Source organism: Podarcis bocagei, assembly GCF_964188305.1.
Source record: "Podarcis bocagei genome assembly, chromosome: 8".
Classification (NCBI taxonomy): Eukaryota; Metazoa; Chordata; class Lepidosauria; order Squamata; family Lacertidae; genus Podarcis; species Podarcis bocagei.
Window position 1 is genome coordinate 11,677,996 of NC_138133.1, and position 18,898 is coordinate 11,696,893.

An 18,898-nucleotide genomic window follows, 5' to 3' on the forward strand; every position below is an offset into this window, starting at 1 on the left:
GCTGCTCTGGTTTGCCAGAAGCGACTTCATCATGCTGGCCACATGATCCGGAAGCTGTACGCCGGCTCCCTCGGCCAATAAAGCGAGATGAGCGCCACAACCCCAGAGGCGGTCACGACTGGACCTAATGGTCAGGGGTTATTTGGCACTGGGTGCATGGAGAAAAGACAGGATTCCAAATCCGATGGAAAATAAAATAAAACTGACATGGGGAACACACACTGGGATTCCCAAACCAACTGGGGGCTCTCCACTGCATGTTTACAGACGCCCAGCTACATTTTACACTCTGCTGTCTACATCAGTATATACATAGCAACCACCCATAGTTTTAGTATAATCCTCATATGCTCCAATCTGAAAATCCTTTGGCAACGGCAGAGTAGGGTAGGTGGGACTTAGCAACTGAAATGTCATTTGCAAATATGTGAGGGTCGTTGTTCATACCTGATGCCTATCTCCTCTTGACCTGATGAGTCTGTGCCTGTCCTTGCCCAGGGGACTCACACCAGAGCTTTGTTGTGGGGGGGAGGGGCCGAGTGTTTTCGGGCAAGTGGAGCAGGCAGGTGACTTTTGGACAGCGTGTTGAGTTGGGTGTTGATGCCGCTGGTCCCAGTGCCATCAAGACATTTCTTGTAGATGACAGGGAATCTAGGAAAGCAGCGAGTAACATGGATATCAGTCTGATTGGCAGGCTGGGATTCCTTCGCTTTCTCCCCACCTCCCCTTGTGTTAATGCATTGCAGGGCACACGTCTATTCTAGGCAAACTGAATAGCCTTAGTAATGGATATGTTTAACTCGCATGAACTCAGCCTGAGCTGAACAGCTTGTTGAGTCTGTATTGCTGAGAGATCACATCTCTTGAAGGACAGAGGTGTGCTTTATCCCTTAACGGTTTTACACACTAAGTGCTAGTACTGAATAAGGTGGGGGAGCAGAGATTTGAAAAGAAATGTGCTGTTTAAAATATGTATTTATGGCATACGGTGGTCCATATACCTGAACTTCTAACTTATAGCACTTCGTATCACAACTTGAGAGACACAATGGTTTGATCTTCTAGTGTGTTGTACTGCTGACTATGTAGATCTGTTGCGCCATTTTGACATGGAATAATATATGTGACAATGCTCTTGGTTCCTTTTTCCCATCAGGATTTTGGAAAATCCTAAAAGGTTTGTACAGTATATGGAATAAAGCTAATAGTTCTGCAGCATCTTAAATACTTAACAAATTTATTGCAGCAGTAGTTTTTGTGGATCAGAGCTCACTTCATCAGAATATAATGGCCAAGTTCACAGTAGGACGGTTCAGCTGCAGTTAACATAACTCTGGGGAAATATTGGAGATGTTCTAAAAATTAGTGGTATCAGGAGAAAGGCTGTCCTTCCAACAGCCTGGGAGGCTGCTTCCACACAAGATGTTTAGTGCAGAGTTGTCATGCTTCAGTCATTCACATTTTATGGGGCATCCAATTACCATCATCCAGCATTATCCCTGTGGTTCTTGTGTCTTTTCTCAGACTGCAGGAAGCCTGACTTTTTTTTCCAGAAAAATGGAAGGGTAGCAGTCTCCATAGGTGTAAATGCCTCTAGCACTACTCTGACATATTTTTAAAATGTCAGAGTTTCCATGTAGGCAGTGATATATCAGGACAGTTAACTTATTGCAGCTTACCACACATTCATTATAATTTTTGTCACGGGTGCCATTTTATCACTCTAAAATGCACCAAAAACAGTCTTTCGTCCATATACATATTTAAAATTAAAATAAAATGCCTCATAATACTATGACATAAATCTTTTTTAAAAAAAAGATAATAATAAGTATGATCACTTCCCAAAACCATGACTGGAAAGTGTTTTTATTTTAGCCATATTGGTCACTAAAAAAAATTTACTTTAACATTACAGCATTATAGCACTACCTTCATCTTTTATTTAAAACAAATGCATTCCAAGTCAAATATAGTTCAGCTTCCAGTGATGCGGTATGATTCTATGCATGTTTACTCCTATGCTCTGACTTCATTTGGATTAACTCCCAAGCAAGCACAGGATTGCAGACTTAGATCTTCTATTATAAAAAAGGACTGTTTTTCTTCACTTAATTTATATCCCGCCTTTCTGATCCAAAGAGTCAGCAAAGTAGATTTCGAAGTTCTAAAACTTAGCTGACAATATTGCTGCTTCATCCTCCTGATATGTTTAGCTTTCAAGAGATGCGCTAACATTGTGTTGTATATTCACATTTTCTTTATTGCTGCCATGGTGGTTTTCCCATGAAAGAACATTAACACTGTCCGTAATTTTGCATACCTATTATAAGTCCTCTCAATTGTCTTTTCACTAACCAAAAAGTCACAAATATTTTAGCCTTTGCTTGTGGAATGAACGTTAACCAGCTTCACATATATATTTTTCACATTTAATATGAGCATTAAAAAAAATAAATCTCAGCATCATTCTGTCCAGTATTCAGAGGGAAGATTAGGGAAACCTATAGCAGCATTATACCTCATAATCAAATAAAGACTCTGATTATGAAAGAGGTTAACAATTGTTCATTAACTTTAAATCAAAACCAGGTAAGCAGCTCCCAGAGAAATTCTAATCACCAAGAGACATGAATACAACAATTTTACAAAGCACAACAAAGCCTTGGCTATCGTAGCAGATCATGTTTGGTTACTTGACCAGTTCTCCATTTGAATTTCACAGTGAAAAGGAGAGGGAATCCCTGCTGCTAGCTAACATCATGTGAATGTACTGATGGAAACAGAGAGAAATTTAAAATATCTCTGATGTTCCTTTCTGAGTAGACTAATACAGGGAGACTAAGAAATATCACTCATAAAGCTCTTAAGAACCTGTGTCTTAAGTGACAAGGACCCATGGCAGCTGATGCATAAGCCAGAGACCAGTCAACATGTAAGCAAAGGAGAGATTGTGTTTACTGTAAAGCAATTGTGTCTGTCTTCTGGGTACGGCTTCTCCTGAGGACAAGAACCCCTTGCATGTCTGCCACAGAAAGCTGCAGAGGTGGGGGTGGACAGGGACGGGCATATATATCCATGATTTTTTCAAACTGTGTTCTGGGGAACCTGCAGAACTCGGAAACTCATCACAGGTTCCTCAGTTACGTGAACAATGCCGAACCAAAGCTTGCCCCGCACAGCAAATCTTCCATGTGATGCGCAGCCACGAGGGAGGGAGCATTTGGGTATGTTTGAGGTTGCACTCTTGAGTTCATGCAAGGTAACAAGGAGACCCTTTATACCTGCCCAGTGCCATATGTGAATTGAGGGTAAACTCAAGAAAGCACCCCAGAATCATCCACAACGAACACAAGTTCCACAGCAAACATGCTGATGTGAAAAAGGCCTCCCTCTCGTGACTGAAAGCCTCAAAAACTTTGCTCTTGTCAAATGAAAGACACATTTTCCCACATGTACTTAGATACTATTTCTTCAGAGGGTGAGCTGCATACAGACATACTAGGGACCAAAATACAGGCAGAAGTGGAGTTAGTGTGAGATGATGAACCTGCGTAGTACCCAGGAAAATCCTGCTGTTATTTTTTTTTTTAATCCCACCTCCCAAAAAACCTTTGCATGCATGTTGCCCTCAAGATACTAACAAACAATGGTAATAGAGAACATCTTATCAACAAGAGTGCCCTGGAGCTAGACGTTTATCTGAACAGAAGCAAACACCTTTCTGCTCCCCGCTCCCCTCTTGATGGCTGAAACCTAAAGTGAAGGGCAGCATTATTGGGGACTCCAGGGGTCACATACCAGCAGTGACCTTTGCCAAAACAAAAGTAGCCATTGTCAAAATGACCCTCCAGGCCTCCTCTACTATCAAAAGTCCTTTCCCTCAACCTACCATAAAAAGCCATTCAGGTACAGCCATGTCTCGCAGAATACATTTTGTCAGTGGTTCTAGCACCTGACAGTTACGTTGTGCAATGTAATTAGAATGAGATATTTAGTATCACGCTGCTCCAGCACCGACTAATAATCTGTTGTGGTTTTAAACATATGAATTTCTCATTTCATAGCACTTTCCCATCAATTGCCTGCTGAAAACAAAAATGAGCTGCAACCAAAGTTTCCAAAGTGAGCTTTAATGCATACCTCCTGAAAACCAAATCAGGGCCTACACAATCATCTATCTGATAAGATTTGCTAGTAAAAATAACAGATGCAAAAGAGGGCAGTGTTCCTGCATATATCTCAATACGCGTAGAAAAGAAACATTCAACAAGCGCAGCTTCATCATGACACGTTGAACCCGCCAAAATTCACTTTTCTATACCAGCATGAAAAGACAGACTAGCCCTGTCTGTCAACTGCATCCTGATCACTTCTATTTCCGAAAAGCTACAGAGACAGTTGTGGATCAGATTTAAAAAGCAATGCTTAATTCGGTCTATAACTACCACTGTATATTATTATTATTATTATTATTATTATTATTATTATTATTATTATTATTATTATTATTATGGATACATATGAAGCTGCTGTGCACTGACTCAGATCACAGACCCATCTAATCCAAAGTCTTTTCCTGGTCCTTTTTTTTACCTGAGAGCTTTCAAAGTTTAATTAGAGGAGCTAGAGACTGAATCTGGGACATTCTACATATTTTCCCATACCACATTTGCTTTTTGTTCCATGGGCTGATTCCTAAGTAAATGTGCACATAACTTCAACCTTAATGTATTAATGTCTTCCTCATTAAGGGTGCCCTTGTGGGAGGCAATCATCCCCCACCCACATGGTTCAAACCCCATCTTTAAAGGGGGGAAAGTTTGTGTTCATCATGTACGGTACTCATCACATTGCTTTTAAATACCATTTTTTTTGCTTCTTCTTTTTTTTAATACATCCAAGAAACAGACCTTCGAAACATGCTGTAGATCTTGTGTCCACCAATCTCATTGCTCTCCTTTCCCACAAATGAGGCAATGCACATAAATGATTTTTAAGGCACACTTGAGACATTGAGACATACAAACTTGTATTTCATTGAGTAGAAACTGTGCAGTGGTGCCATTTTGATAAAGTACCTCACCTTGTCCTTTGATATGACATTTATATACCACTAGGATGGAAAGAAACTATAGATGAAAAGGGCCCCTCTGCTTTCAGCTGCGTGAAACAAAGAATTCCACACGGCACAAATGCTTCATATATAGAAAGTCTCAGGTTCATTCAGTAGCATCTCTGCGGAAAGGTATCTCAGGTAACAGTGCTGAGGGGTGGGTTGGGGGCAGGCCCTGTGAGGAGCTGCTCCCTGGGGGTAGATAATTCTAGATTAGACGGATCAATAGTCTGACTTAAAATTATGAAATGTCATATATTAGGAGACAAACAGGATAGCTGTGGCTGTAAAAGAGCCCTGCCCCATTTTGCATTTGATCATCCTAGATGCTATTTAAAAGTATCTCAGGTTCAGGCACCACTGTAATCCACAACAGAAAGTATGAGAGAGAAAATTAAGGACTCTAGAACTAATTTGCCTCGTCGCACAATCCCCTTGTATATGAGGGAACTGTGGGGGAGAGGGACAGTAACAAACTCTAAAGGGTTTCGAAACAACACACAACCAAAATGTTTTTAACAAGTGCATTAGAATTTACCTGAGTGTCCTTTAATGTTACTTGGAGTTCGTAGTTCTTCAGAATCCATGAGTGCCTGCGTAAATGTTGCAAGGCTATATGAATTGCAGGTAATACACCTGCTGTTAGGTTACCATGCCCTGTAAAATGACTGACAGGTAAAAGCCCAAGAATGGATATGAGAGTGCGAGATCGAGCAGTTGGTCGCTCCTCAGAACATCTGATCATTAGCAGCGTGCAAATTACCAGAAGGCCCGTCCTCCATTTCCAAGTAAACATATTCCTCAGACTTTCTCTCTGACTTCCTTCCTCCCTTTAGAGCTTTCATCTCTAGAGCAAACAGGCCCCAGCTTGTCTGTCAGTCTGACATTTTGAAGTTGCTACTTCCTTGGGCTGCTGTGTCTCTCTGAGAACAGAGCTAATTGTTATTAAAGGATAAACTGCTCTCCAAGGCTGGATTTTCCAATTTGGACAGTAATCCTACTCACAGCAGTGCTGCTGTGAATCAGTTCCTCACAAGAATAATTCTTGAGGCAAACTGTTCTGCCAAGTCTAATTTTAAATATTTGTCATTTTGGACATTTCGCTAGCACAATTCATCACCCCCTAGTTGACAAATTTATAAACATATTAGAATAATAATTCTTCAGGATACAGATCTGTCTGTTCATGGGAATTTTCATATTTTAAAATATCATTTTTGATGTTTCTGCACATCAGCAGGCGTGCAATATTGTACGAAAATGTGTGCATACCACCTGCTGACTTCTTCACATCAAGCTGCTGCTAATATTTCTCTAGCTCCAATGGGAAGAGCTCCGCGCCAAACATGGCAGTCTCAAGCCTTTATCTTCCCTCTTGCTGCTGCCAGTAAGCACTGCAGCTCATCTGTGCAGACTGTTTAATGGCTCAAGCTTCCAGCTTGCTAACAGGAGAATCTTATTTCCCACATGGTCACCATTTACTTTGGCCTGTCGTTTCCTGCTTACAAAAAAAAAAGTATAAGGAAAGGGGTTGTTGGTTTGTTTTTAAATGCCTTGGTGAGAGAGCCTGAGATCTGCACTTGCTTGTGTGGCCATACGCTGCTTCTTTCTTCTTCACAGGCATTATGAAACATTCCCTGGTTACATGACTACATACTATTTTTCCCATCAGGATACTTGCCTCAACAGAGAGGAGAATTAAAGTTGCCTGGGAAACCACACATTTAGGACATACAGGTTTCAAGCTGGCTGGTTTTACAAACTCAATTATCTTCTCTTAGTATTTAAGGCAACTGCACTCCTATACACACTTACCTGGGAGTCCGTCCCAGTGAACTCCAAGGGGAATTCTTCTGAGGCTGTGCACATCCTACTCTGAAGCACATTCTTTCCCCCAAAAGAATTCTGGGTACAGGAGTTTGTTAAGGGCTGCTGGGAACTGTAACTCTGTGAGGAATGAACTACAGTGTCCAGAACACTTTGAGAGAAAGATGTGCTTCACAGGTGTTTAAAGGTGTACTGAGTACATGGCCTGAGTGGGCATGTATAGACTTCCACTGTGGACAACTGAGACCTGATGAAAGGCATGCAGAATAAAGTCACCGGTACTGGATTCCACATAACTAAATTCACACGGTATTGGTATGCAAGCCATCCGTGGCCCTAGAGCACTTTGCACAGACTTGCTAACACAGCAAATGTAAGAACCAATAGCCTGACTTATGCATGATGCCAGTCAGAGAGAATTCCACATGGATAAGTGTTTTGTTAAGTTTCCCTCTTTCTCTCACACTACCACACACAAAATCACTTATAAACTGTGCGATGATGTGGCATGGAAGATTTTCTGTTTAGACATGCATAGGCTCATAAAATTAATTAGAAACATAATGAATAGATACACTACCAGTCAAGTTGGGCATTGGGGATTTCTTTTAGCTGTCAGGTTTCAGTATCAGGGTCATAACTGTATTCAATTACGTATTCAATGGGCAATGTTGTCATAACTATTAAAGTTTTCAAGCAAATGTAATTTGAAGTTTGCCAAGCAAGATAGGATTGTGACATCACAGCTTCTCTTTCAATGCAGGCATTAGTAGAGATGTGAGGTGCTATCTGGCATGGATGTATAGAAGAGACCAAATAACTATTTCTTCCTATATACATAAAAAGGTAAGGCAGTCATCATGCAGCCTCCATTGGAGGATTTGTAGTGCCTCATCAAAATCCTAGAGTTGCATGAACACAGGGCAGGCAGGATTGGCGAGAAATGTAAGCAGATGCAGTAGCCTACCATAAATTTACCTAGTCTGCCATACATCTGCAATAAAAGAGAAAGAAAAGTATCCGCACTCTTTACCCATACAGTGGTACCTTGGGTTACAGACGCTTCAGGTTACAGACTCCGCTAACCCAGAAATAGTACCTCTGGTTAAGAACTTTGCTTGAGATGAGAACAGAAATCGCATGGTGGCAGCGCGGTGGCAGCAGGAGGCCCCATTAGCTAAAGTGGTGTCTCAGGTTAAGAACAGTTTCAAGTTAAGAATGGACCTCTGGAACGAATTAAGTTCGTAACCCGAGGTACCACTGTATTCCTGATTGCATGGATGGCAGTTCCCCCATCCCTCCACTGATATTCTGTGCCTTTAGCAACTGGATACCAAGTTCCTACCTGGGTTTTGCCATACCCTCAGGGAATACCTTGGGCAGGCTACAGCCTTCCCAGCTGTAATATGGGGATAGTAATTATAGAGTTGTTTTAACCTTCACTGAAATAATGTGCATAAAGCAATGGAGCACTGGGAAGGGAAAATGTACAACTGTTAAAAGCAGCATATCTTATGGGGAAAAAACTTCTTATCCTCAAAAGGCCTGTTATGTCAAGACAAGATCTTTGTGGCCTGCAGAAAATGGCAGGAGAGAGAAAGTCCAGTTCAGAAAGGAATAGAGTCCCCATCTTCCTCATATCTAATACTTCAGGTTGCACACCTTAATGAACTAACAGGTGACAACAGAGCTAACCAAAAGGCAGAAAACAGAACAGAATAAACAGCAAATGGATCAACAATGGCCACAGCATCAAAATCATGATGCCAGAAAAAAATGTTTCAGTCTTTCCTAATCTGGGAGCCTCCACATGTTTTGGACTACAATTCTCAACAGCCCCAGTCACCAAGCTAGGCATTACTGACCTGCAGCAATTACAGTGGTGCCTCGCAAGACGAAATTAATCCGTTCCGCGAGTCTCTTCTTCTTGCGGTTTTTTCATCTTGCGAAGCACGGCTATTAGTGCCTTAGCGGCTATTAGCGGCTTAGCGGCTATTAACGGCTTAGCGGCTTTAAGAAAAAGGAAACAAACTCGCAAGAACTCTTGCGAAGCAAGCCCATAGGGAAATTCGTCTTATGGAACGACTAAAAAAACGGAAAACTCTTTCGTCTTGCGCGTTTTTCGTCTTGCGAGGCATTCGTCTTGCGAGGTACCACTGTATTCTTTTTAGTACAGGTACTGACTGGATGACTGTTGGCAACATATTTGATTCTGAAATTAAAGAGGAAACCCTGTTAGATTGAACAAAAATACAGTCAAATCAAAACTGGAGGGGATTTTTTTTGTTCAATGTCAGTCAGGCCGTATTGGGATGCAGCCCTGAACTTCATTTTAGAACCCTATCTAGGGACCCAACTACATTTATTTTACCTTATTTCATTTATACCCCACCTTTTCTCCAATGAGCTCAAGGCAACATATATGATCCCCATTCCCAGTTTTATCCTCACAACAGCTTCATAGCCAAGTGGAGTTTGAACTTGAGTCTCCTGCTTGCTAAGATAGTTTTTCTCCAGTTAAGAGAGAAAAAGTGCAAGCAGGCATGTACTTCATTAACCACAGGTTTCTCCCAAAGAGCCAGCACCAGGCATCATGGGTTCCAGGCAGGAATGAGCCAGAGCACCCCTTTATAGATACTGTACTAATTCCTCCCCAAAATGCATGAAATTTTGCACATAAGCAAAAACAGTGCTAATATGCGCAACACCATGCCCCTGATTCTAAATATGTACGGGCTTCTGTAACTGTGCTATAAACATGAGACCAAATCCTCCATTTACTTTTCTCTCCAAATGGTGTACAGAATTTTCATAAGGCCCTAATCATGCTTTACAGAGAAATTAAAGCAACTGCAATAGATTAGGTCCTGATTTAGAAACATGGCAGTATTGTTTTAACTTTCTTTTCAGTGCTATTGATTAGTAGAAATACAATCATTTGTAAGCGCGTGCTAAACTTATTTGCTTGCAAGATGAAAAATGCTGGATTCTGTTCCTCGTGTGCTGCTAAATTTAATCTCTTTCATTAACACATTTGTTACTTCATTAATTCATTCGGGCTTGTAGCCCATCCCACCCCAAAACCTTAGGATGGATAACTTTTTTTAAAAAAAAATCTCTGTACCTCTTTAGCCTTGCCACCAAACATGACCCTGAACAAAAATGGTGTATAATGCTTTTGAATAAAAAATTCACTTTAAATATTGGGTTTAATTCACGGAAATGGAACAACTTCAAATTCAGGCACCGCACTGAAAATAACAGCATGTCACAAATCATTTTTAAGATAAATTTATTTCACATTCAATATTTTCTGCACAGTGTTTAAAAGATCCTTGCCACAACCCTGCACACATTTAGGGTGTTTAAATCCCAGTAATTAAGAGCTAAGCAGTCTGTATGCCGATTTCAGCCTTTGAGTTCAACAGCCCAGTATTAGAGCACATTAAAGGTAAAGGGACCCCTGACCATTAGGTCCAGTCGTGGCTGACTCTGGGGTTGCGGTGCTCATCTCGCTTTATTGGCCGAGGGAGCCGGCGTACAGCTTCCAGGTCATGTGGCCAGCATGACTAAGCCGCTTCTGGCGAACCAGAGCAGTGCACAGAAACGCCGTTTACCTTCCTGCCTGAGCGGTACCTATTTATCTACTTGCACATTGACGTGCTTTCGAACTGCTAGGTTGGCAGGGACTGGGACAGAGCGACGGGAGCTCACCCCATTGCGTGGATTCAAACCGCCGACCTTCTGATTGGCAAGTCCTAGGCTCTGTGGTTTAACCCACAGCACCACCCGCGTCCCGTATTAGAGCACATTACTTCAGGGGAAAGAGAGCTGGTGCGTCTCTTTTCTCTTTCCCCCCTCCAAGTGTCCTCCTGAACTTTCCTGGAAGGAAGATGATCCAGCCACCACTTCTCCTGAGCAATGAGCTGTCATTTCCAGGGCCCACCCACTGCTTGTCCCATTGGCTTCAACCTATTGAGCAGGGCGATGCAACACTGTACTTGAAGTTCCCGTGCGGGTAGCCTTATGCTCTGTGAGTAGATACACGTGAATTACTACCAAAGTCCTAAATTCAAAGCCTAACTTTTTGTTCCCTAACGTGTTAGCACACAGAAACTGTCACGTGATGTACTGACAAAATTGGACCTGATGACTCATAAGCCAGTAATAGATCATTCTGGCTATCAACCACACTTTCAAATAATGAGACCAATGTTCTCGAAACTATGGAATGTAAGCCAAAATTTGTCAGGCAACAAGTAGGGCCACCATAGGATCTTGTTATCATCCCAGGAGTGCGGGAGAGAGCGCTTGTGCTGATGCCTCAACAGCACCTTTTCAGAACAATTTTTATTTAGTATTTAAGAAATAATCTGTACAATTTACCACTCACAGTGCAGTACAAGGCACCAAACACACCCATCCATTACAACTCAGTTCAGGTAAGCACAGCATATCACTTCTTCATTCATTCCTTATGTGATGGAGCAACTAAGAAATGGACGGTATTAACCTTTCTGCACATAAAAACCTCTGACAGACTTCTGTTAACAGCAATCACTATATATCGAGCAATTTATAATGTTTAATAAATGAACCCTAATGCAATAAAGCAAGAATATATTAGCAGTATGTGATTTTTACACTGCTGGGCAACTCCACTTTGCAGGCACAGGTCTCAAGAGATCTAGCACCGCGGACAGCTCCACGGCCAATACTCTATTTCTTTTTGCATTTGCTTCTTATTTCCTATATGTATATCATTTTTTGCCTTGAAAAGAAGAAGGCGGCAGGATTCAACTAAGTTGCTGCATGAGCAGAATGAGGTGTGCTCATGCAATGGGGCTTTCCCCCTTCTCCTCCGCCTGCGCCCCCTAAATCTGTTCTGGAAGCCTGGTGAAAGTCCATCATGGGTTTGGGGGCACACATAGGAAGAGAGTGGGGGAAAGCCCCATTAGGCAAGTTGACCTTGTTCCACTCATGCATACCCACTTAGCATTACACTGAAACCCACCCATGGTGTCAGATGTTTTAGCCACAAGATCTGCCTTTAACCCTAGCCTGCAGCAATAGGACCGACATTTTCTGTTAGGGGGCATCATTTGGTATTGTTCATATTACAACACAGTTCAGTCAGTAGAACACAAGGCTCTTAATTTCGGGGTCATGGGTTCGAGCCCCACGTTGGGCAAAAGATTCCCACATTTCAGGGGGTTGGACTAGATGACCCTTGTTGTCCCTTCCAACTCTACAATTCTAGGGCAAACAAATTCATTGGGGAGGAAATAAAGGATACAGTCTTGTTCTTGGCCGTACCCGAGATTAGACTGTAAAATACAATGTGCACTTTAAGAGCAATTGTTCTGAAAATAAATCTATACATTACCTATATCGACCCAAGTCAAAGAGTCACACCCTTTGGTTGTTTTATATCAGGGGTGACCAGCTCTCAAGAGACTGTGATCTACTTTCAGAATTAAAAACTGGCAGTGATCTACCCCCGTTTTCAGCTGAAAGTTGAAAACGGAGGAGGAGTCCCGTTGTTTTTTAGGGGTTAAAAAAAGCTTTTTGGGGGGACTTCTGTTTTTTGGGAGGGGTTAAAGGCAAGGGACAAAGGGGTAAGGTCACTCACAATAAGATCGCTATGGATGAAAACAGCAGCACAGACAAAGCTCCGTCTTCCCTTCCAGAGATCAAACAACAATGGAGGGTGGGCCGAGGCAGGAGTCAGTTTTAGTGATGCTAAGGAAAGGGAGCCAGAGATTGACCGCGATCTACCAAAACCTCACAGGGATCTACCAGTAGATCATGATCGACCTGTTGGACATCCCAGTTTTATATAAATGGGATTGTGCCCTTGACATAGACACCTATTGAACAGGTTCAGCCGATAAACCTGTTTAATAGGTATCTATGCCAAGAGCACAAACCCATTCAGAGTGAAGTACAAGTGAGTTAGCAAGCAACAGTGCGTTCCTGGGAAGTAATTGGTGGAAAGTAAATACAATGGAAGGCAACGCCCCCACCCATGTCATCCATTCATATACACAACCTCTTTATGTTAGAAAAAGGTTTTACCAAAAGAAAAGAATGAGACATGCAGTGCTGGGTGTCACTGGTTTGTGCTAACACCCCACCAGTTGAAGACCAATGGTGTAAGATTGTGCATGCTCCCCTACAAGGCCACCAATCATGGTAAGCCATTTATACATGGAGAGACTCACACTCATGTGCTTGTCACATGTGACATGGCTCTCAGAAACTATACAGTTCCGTTTCCTACATCATAACTACAGTAGCTTCTTATAGTAAAAAATTCATGTGGCAAATACTGAAAAAGACGAGATAGCTACATCTCTTCACAGATGCAAAACCTGCTTAATGCCTAGAACACATGCTTCCTTCCTTTTCCATATTTCCATTAGCTCAACTTGTACATTTTTTGCTATTAATAATATCTGTTTAACATCAGTAAATGAGTGAAATGTATGTTAACAAGCATGAAACTACTCAGAAGATCAAAGTCTGCCTTGGTATTTTACAGGATTTCTTCCCTGGAGTACAAAAAAAGGTGCTTTTTTTAAAAAAAGGATGTTACTAAATCTTCATGCTCCACTTGGAAAAAGGAGATCCACACACAGAAGCATCTTCCATGCATGGATCTCTGTCAGTGGATCGGGAACTTATGGGTGAACATGAACATACATTCAGATGCAGATGTCGCCTCATTGCATTTAGCAATACACGCATTCAGATGTGCAACCCATCCACATTCTACAGCAACTAGAATCAGAATTGCAGAGTTGGAAGGCAACACAAGGGTCATTTAGTCACATAACTACCTGTATACACAATTAAAACTGGAATGGGAGATCAACAACAAAAAATGCATTTTCCTTAATATTGAAACATGACAGAAAGATTATATATACTTAAACGTCTCAAAGATCACAATTAGCTCAATTCCAACAGTAATCATTATCTGTTCATTAGATTCTATGAATCTATGAATGAATGCATCCTAAACTAATGACTGGAATCTGAATGTGTGACCCACTCCAGGGGCAGCCTCATCTGAGGTTGATGTCAATAAGATATTTAAGTTCTGCCTGTGGTGTTCTGTCTGTGATGGTACATTCACATGTGCACACTCTCAGTTGATGCTACAGTTATCAACCAAGGACTACAGTCTTGGGTCTCACTTTTCCAAAACTCCACATTTTGTAGATTGTTTAATAGTGGGAACCTATGCATGACACTCAAAAGTAAGCACTATTAAGTTCAATTGGATTTACTACCAGGCAAGCAGGTCTAGGATTGCAACCTATATCTTCTCATATATGCTTGCAAATGTAACCTTATAGAAACAGATTCCTCCTTATTTGAATTTTAGGTTGTAATGAATGTTTTCAAAATCCCAAATGCTTTTCAAGTAAATTTGACTTTTCTTCATCTGACGTATGAAGAAATAAGCACTGCCTGCCTACTTGTTACCATTACAATCTCATTTTCAAGCCATTCATTCAAATAATTCACACCAAAGGTGATAATTTATAGACAAATATTTATATTTGTACAAAAATAAGTATCATAATCACCCTGCCTTCAGTTTTCTACAGATAAGGAATTACAGTCTTGCTATGACCAAAGCTGTACCCTTGCTCAACACATAAATTCCACATAAAATGGTTATTTTAAATGCTGCTGTCCCTTGATTTCCTTCCTAAGCAAATGTGGAAAGGGCATTACGTTGAACGATGCAGAAAATATTTAAATAAAACCAGTAATTTAAAAACCAAAAGGTGCAATGAAGTATATGACAGCGAAGCATGTTCGTTTGCTCCTGATTTGTATTTTTACCAAACACCAAGTGCAAAATGGAAGAAGCCTACATGGTGTCACCTTAAGACAAATTTTGGACGAGGACAGTTAACCTTTCTTCTCTGTAGTCACTCTTTACAGCAGGGTTATCTTGGCAGTGATCGTCAGGCATAAGTATTACATAAGAAACTGCTGCCACCTTCAGGAAAGGGCCAACATTGAATCAGCATTTATTTGCCGCAAACACGTTTGCTTGAATTGTGACCAAAAAATCCAAGCACAAAACAATAAGCCTCCAACGTGTCCGCAACAAAGCCCCTCGATAACTTCGTGTGAATGATCAGGAAACGAAAACCGAACAGCCTAAGGAATTCTCCGCTGAGCGCTCTGCAACGGTCCCTTGCCCTTGGCCCACCCAGCCTAAGTGCACAAGATGTGTTACCCAGCATTAACAGGAAGAATTATGCATGGCAGACAAACGACGACGAGGGGGGAACTGCAAAATTAACTCTTTCTGGGCACTAGCTGATTGGTTTTGCACAACCGACTGATGAAAGAATGCCAGCCAAATCCTCGCGCACTTTTCTTCTTCATCCTTTCCCCGTTTCCCAACAAGCCCCTCTGTGTCTTGTGTGCCACCGTACCTGCCAACCAGCTAGCGCGAACTGAGACAAGAGAGGAGAGTGCGCCAAGAGGAGCGCAAAGGAGAGGACGCTCCGAAGGGGGCAGCGTGTCCACGGATCACAACAGCTGCTCCTGAAAGACGGAGCCGCCGGCACCCTCCTCTCTTTGCCCCCTCGCATCGCTTGAGGGGGGAGGGCAAGCCACCCCACCCGCCGCATCCCTCTGCTGCCTGCCTTCCCTTTCCCCGCTAAGCGCTAGAAATCCGACTGGCCTCCCGCTCGCCCTTCAGGAGTTCACGGAGAGCATCAAGTGGCGCTCCAAGTACGCAAACGCTGCAGCTCAGCTCAAGCTCAGCTATGCGGGTGGCCAAGCGCCTGCTCGCGGCTCGCCAACCACAAATCCCTGACGCGCATCTGTTGCTTAAATAACGGGCGGCGCTTTCTCGGCACGCCAAGGGCTGCAGGTTTGAGCCCAGGCTGCTGGGCCAGGAAGCAGCTGCCCGCGGGAAACCAGCTGCAAATTCGCTAAACACCAGCCTCTGGTGGCGTGGTGGAAGCCAGGCCACTGAGCATGTCAAAAGGGGTGGGGGCAGCGAGAATCAGATCCGAAGTGATTCCATTCCAAACAGCTGGAGTCTCTTCGAAATGCCTTTTTTCCGCCTCGCATCGTTTCCATCCAAGGCCAGCCTTTGCTGCTGCTGCAGACTGGCAGCGGGGGAAAGGGATCTGGAGAGATACACAAACACGGATCGGAGTGATTCCCTTTGAAACAGCTGGAGTCCCTTCCAACAGGATTTCCTCTTTCCCTTTTGGACTCGCACAGCTTCTGCCCAAGGCCAGGCGCTGCTTCTTGCAGCATAGCATCTAAATTATATATGCATTTATAAGGAGGAACCCAAACAGGAACTCGAGTGACTCCATCTAAACGGGTGGCCTCCCCTTGGAAGCACTCATCCTGCCATCCCATGCCCAAACAGCTGGCTGCAGGTCGGCATCCAAGGCTCTGGCAGCGGCAGGTCCCACCTTCTGCCCCATCCATCCGGCGTAAAGGCAACGGGACTGTGTCGCCCTCCCGCCACGCCGAAAGGTGCCCGGCGCTGGCCACGCCGAGAGAGCCCCCTCCCGCCCCACTCACCTCGGTGTCGTAGTAGCGCAGGTCCAGCGAGTAAGGGTCGAGCAAGGACTCGTTGAGGATCTGCTCCATGGCCAGTTGCATGGCCGGCAGCACCCCCCGGCCGATCCTGCCCTTCTCCACCGAGTCGCTGAGCGGCATCAAGCCCATGATGGCGATGGGGGTCGTGGCGGCGGCGTTGGGCAGCGACCCCGCCGGCGCCCGGGAGTTGCTTCGCGACCAAGCCGAGGAGACCAGCGGCGGCGGCGGCTGCAGGAGCAGCAGCAGCAGGAGCAAGGCAGAGGTGGTGGCCGCGCTGGGCCGCCGGGGCAAGGCAGGCATCCTGCGGGAGAGGTCAGGGGGGCACATGCACGAGGGCGCCCGCTGCCCTCTGCCAGGCAATGGCCCCGGCAGGGAGGAAGGGGCGCGCACGCTGCGGCCCCCCCGGCTCTAATCCTCCTGGCAATGGCGCCGGCTCCTTCCTCGGGGCGGCCAAATGGAACCACTAAGCAGCAGCAGCAGCGACGGAGCCGCTGCCCGCCACCCCCGTTTCCCACCCACCCCACCCCCAAGTCCACAAGCGGCGGGCGAGGGCGCCTCCTCAGCCCCTCACTCAGCCGCAGCCAGGCTGGGCGAGGGCGCGCGCTTGCCTCCCTGCTCCCGTGCAGGTTCCGGAGGCGACGCGTAAACGCGACGAGGGCTGAGGGGAAAACAATTGGGGCGGGAGGGGGGTTCTCGGCTCTTCCACAAGGCTGGGGACGCTAGTGCCGCATTCCCCCGGAGCCCTCCCGCCGCTGCCGTGCTTCTCCGTTGCCGCCGCCGCCGCCGCCGCCGCTGCTGCAAGCAGACACCACGCCGCGCCACACAGCGCGCGCAGAGTGGCGCGCACAAACCGGCCAAAAGGGGGGAAACGGCGGCGGCGGCGGCGGCTGGATGCAGGAGGCGAGAGCCCCTCCGTGCGCCCGCCCAAATCCTTCTGCCACCTCTCGGCTCCCGCTACTGGGCTTCTTGGCTCGCTCGCCCGGCTCCTGCCCTGCCTTCCTCCCCGGCGGCGGGAGAGGGCTGGTCGGCTGCCGCTGGGGGACGGCGGCTCTTCTGCCGAGGAGACGACGCACACCAACGCGAGACGCAGGAGGAGATGGAGGGTTTGGGCACGTCCAGCAGCCCATTGGAAGGCGGGCCGGGGCGGGTGGGAGAGGAAAGAGGGCCGCTGGGGAAGGCGGGAAAGGGACGGCGAGGCAGGGGGCGCAGCGGCGTCTGCCCCTTTCCTCGAGGCGGTGGCGTGCTCAGGTGCCCCTCTCTTTCCCACACACGTGACGCACGGATTATTCTTATTATTATCATTTCTTTGTTTTGGTTTTTCAAAGTTAAAAGGTTGGCTGGGCACAAGCCGAGGGGCCCTTGGGAAAGACTTGAGGCGTTGGGCTGGGGCACTGGCTTCCAGTGGCGTAGCGTGGGGGGTGCCAGGGGTGCCGGGCGCAACATTTGGGGGGGGGCGCGTTTGGCCGGCCCTCCTCGAGGAAGCAGGAACCCCACTGTCCTCGGACCTCCTCCGAAGCCTGGCAGTGGGGCGGAGAGACCTTCTCCCCGCACCAGCCTTCAGGTTAGGGGGCGCAAATTACTTGCCTTGCCCCGGGTTAGGGGGCGCAAATTACTTGCCTTGCCCCGGGTGCTGAGAACCCACGCTACGCCACTGCTGGCTTCACGTTCAGAGTTCCACCACCTATTCTTTCGTTTCCCTCAGGAACGATGCACTTTTCCCCATTAACTTCCTCTAAACACGCAGAGGTGAACCTGTGTGGCTGTCTTACTCTCATTTATTCCGATGCCTTGCTCCTAGTCTCATGGCCTAGCCCTCAACTGTCTCCTCCAGGCCTGCGCAAGGCAGGGCTTGCTAAGCCAAAGGCAGCCCACCAGCCATGTTTTGAGGCCTGGCAGCACCTCCCTCCTTTCTTGCTCTCTCTCTTCCCGCATCTGAGGAAAGTAGCAAAAACAGGAGGCAAATCGAGCCCTGGCAAGGCGCCACTCATACTTGGGGAGCTTGTTTGGATTTGTTCTGGTTTGGGCAGCAGCACCAACTCAAGTTCTGTCACCTGAGAGACTTCAATGAATGAAAGATAGCCGGGGCTGAGCCTGGAACCGTTTTTCCATGCCAGGCATGTGCTCTCAGCCTCCAAACCAATGTCCCTCCCACATGTCAAGTGTCCTTGGCAATGTGTCTTTGCCTACACCAAGCACAGCATCACTGCACACCATCTGTGTACCAAGGAGAGCCAGTCAGCTCTTCTTCTCGGAAGCAAAACTAGAAGGTTTTTTTGTAGCCCCTGAAAAGCCGCCAGATACAAGCTGGTGGGCTGATCTCAGGTTGTTGGGTCGGAAGTCCCCATTTACTGGGCCCTT

At 45.5% G+C, this 18,898-nt stretch overlaps 1 protein-coding gene across 1 annotated transcript in view; it reads right to left on the bottom strand.

The window, feature by feature from the left end:
• GABBR2 (gamma-aminobutyric acid type B receptor subunit 2) overlaps positions 1-17,721 on the bottom strand; it is a 305,888-nt gene extending 288,167 nt beyond the window's left edge. Inside the window, exon 1 of the mRNA XM_081206236.1 lies at positions 16,523-17,721. Within this exon, the coding sequence (XP_081062362.1) occupies positions 16,523-16,867 (345 nt within the window). The 5' untranslated portion in view covers positions 16,868-17,721. The remainder of the gene's footprint in view (positions 1-16,522) is intronic.
• Between the last annotated feature and the right edge of the window lie 1,177 nt (positions 17,722-18,898).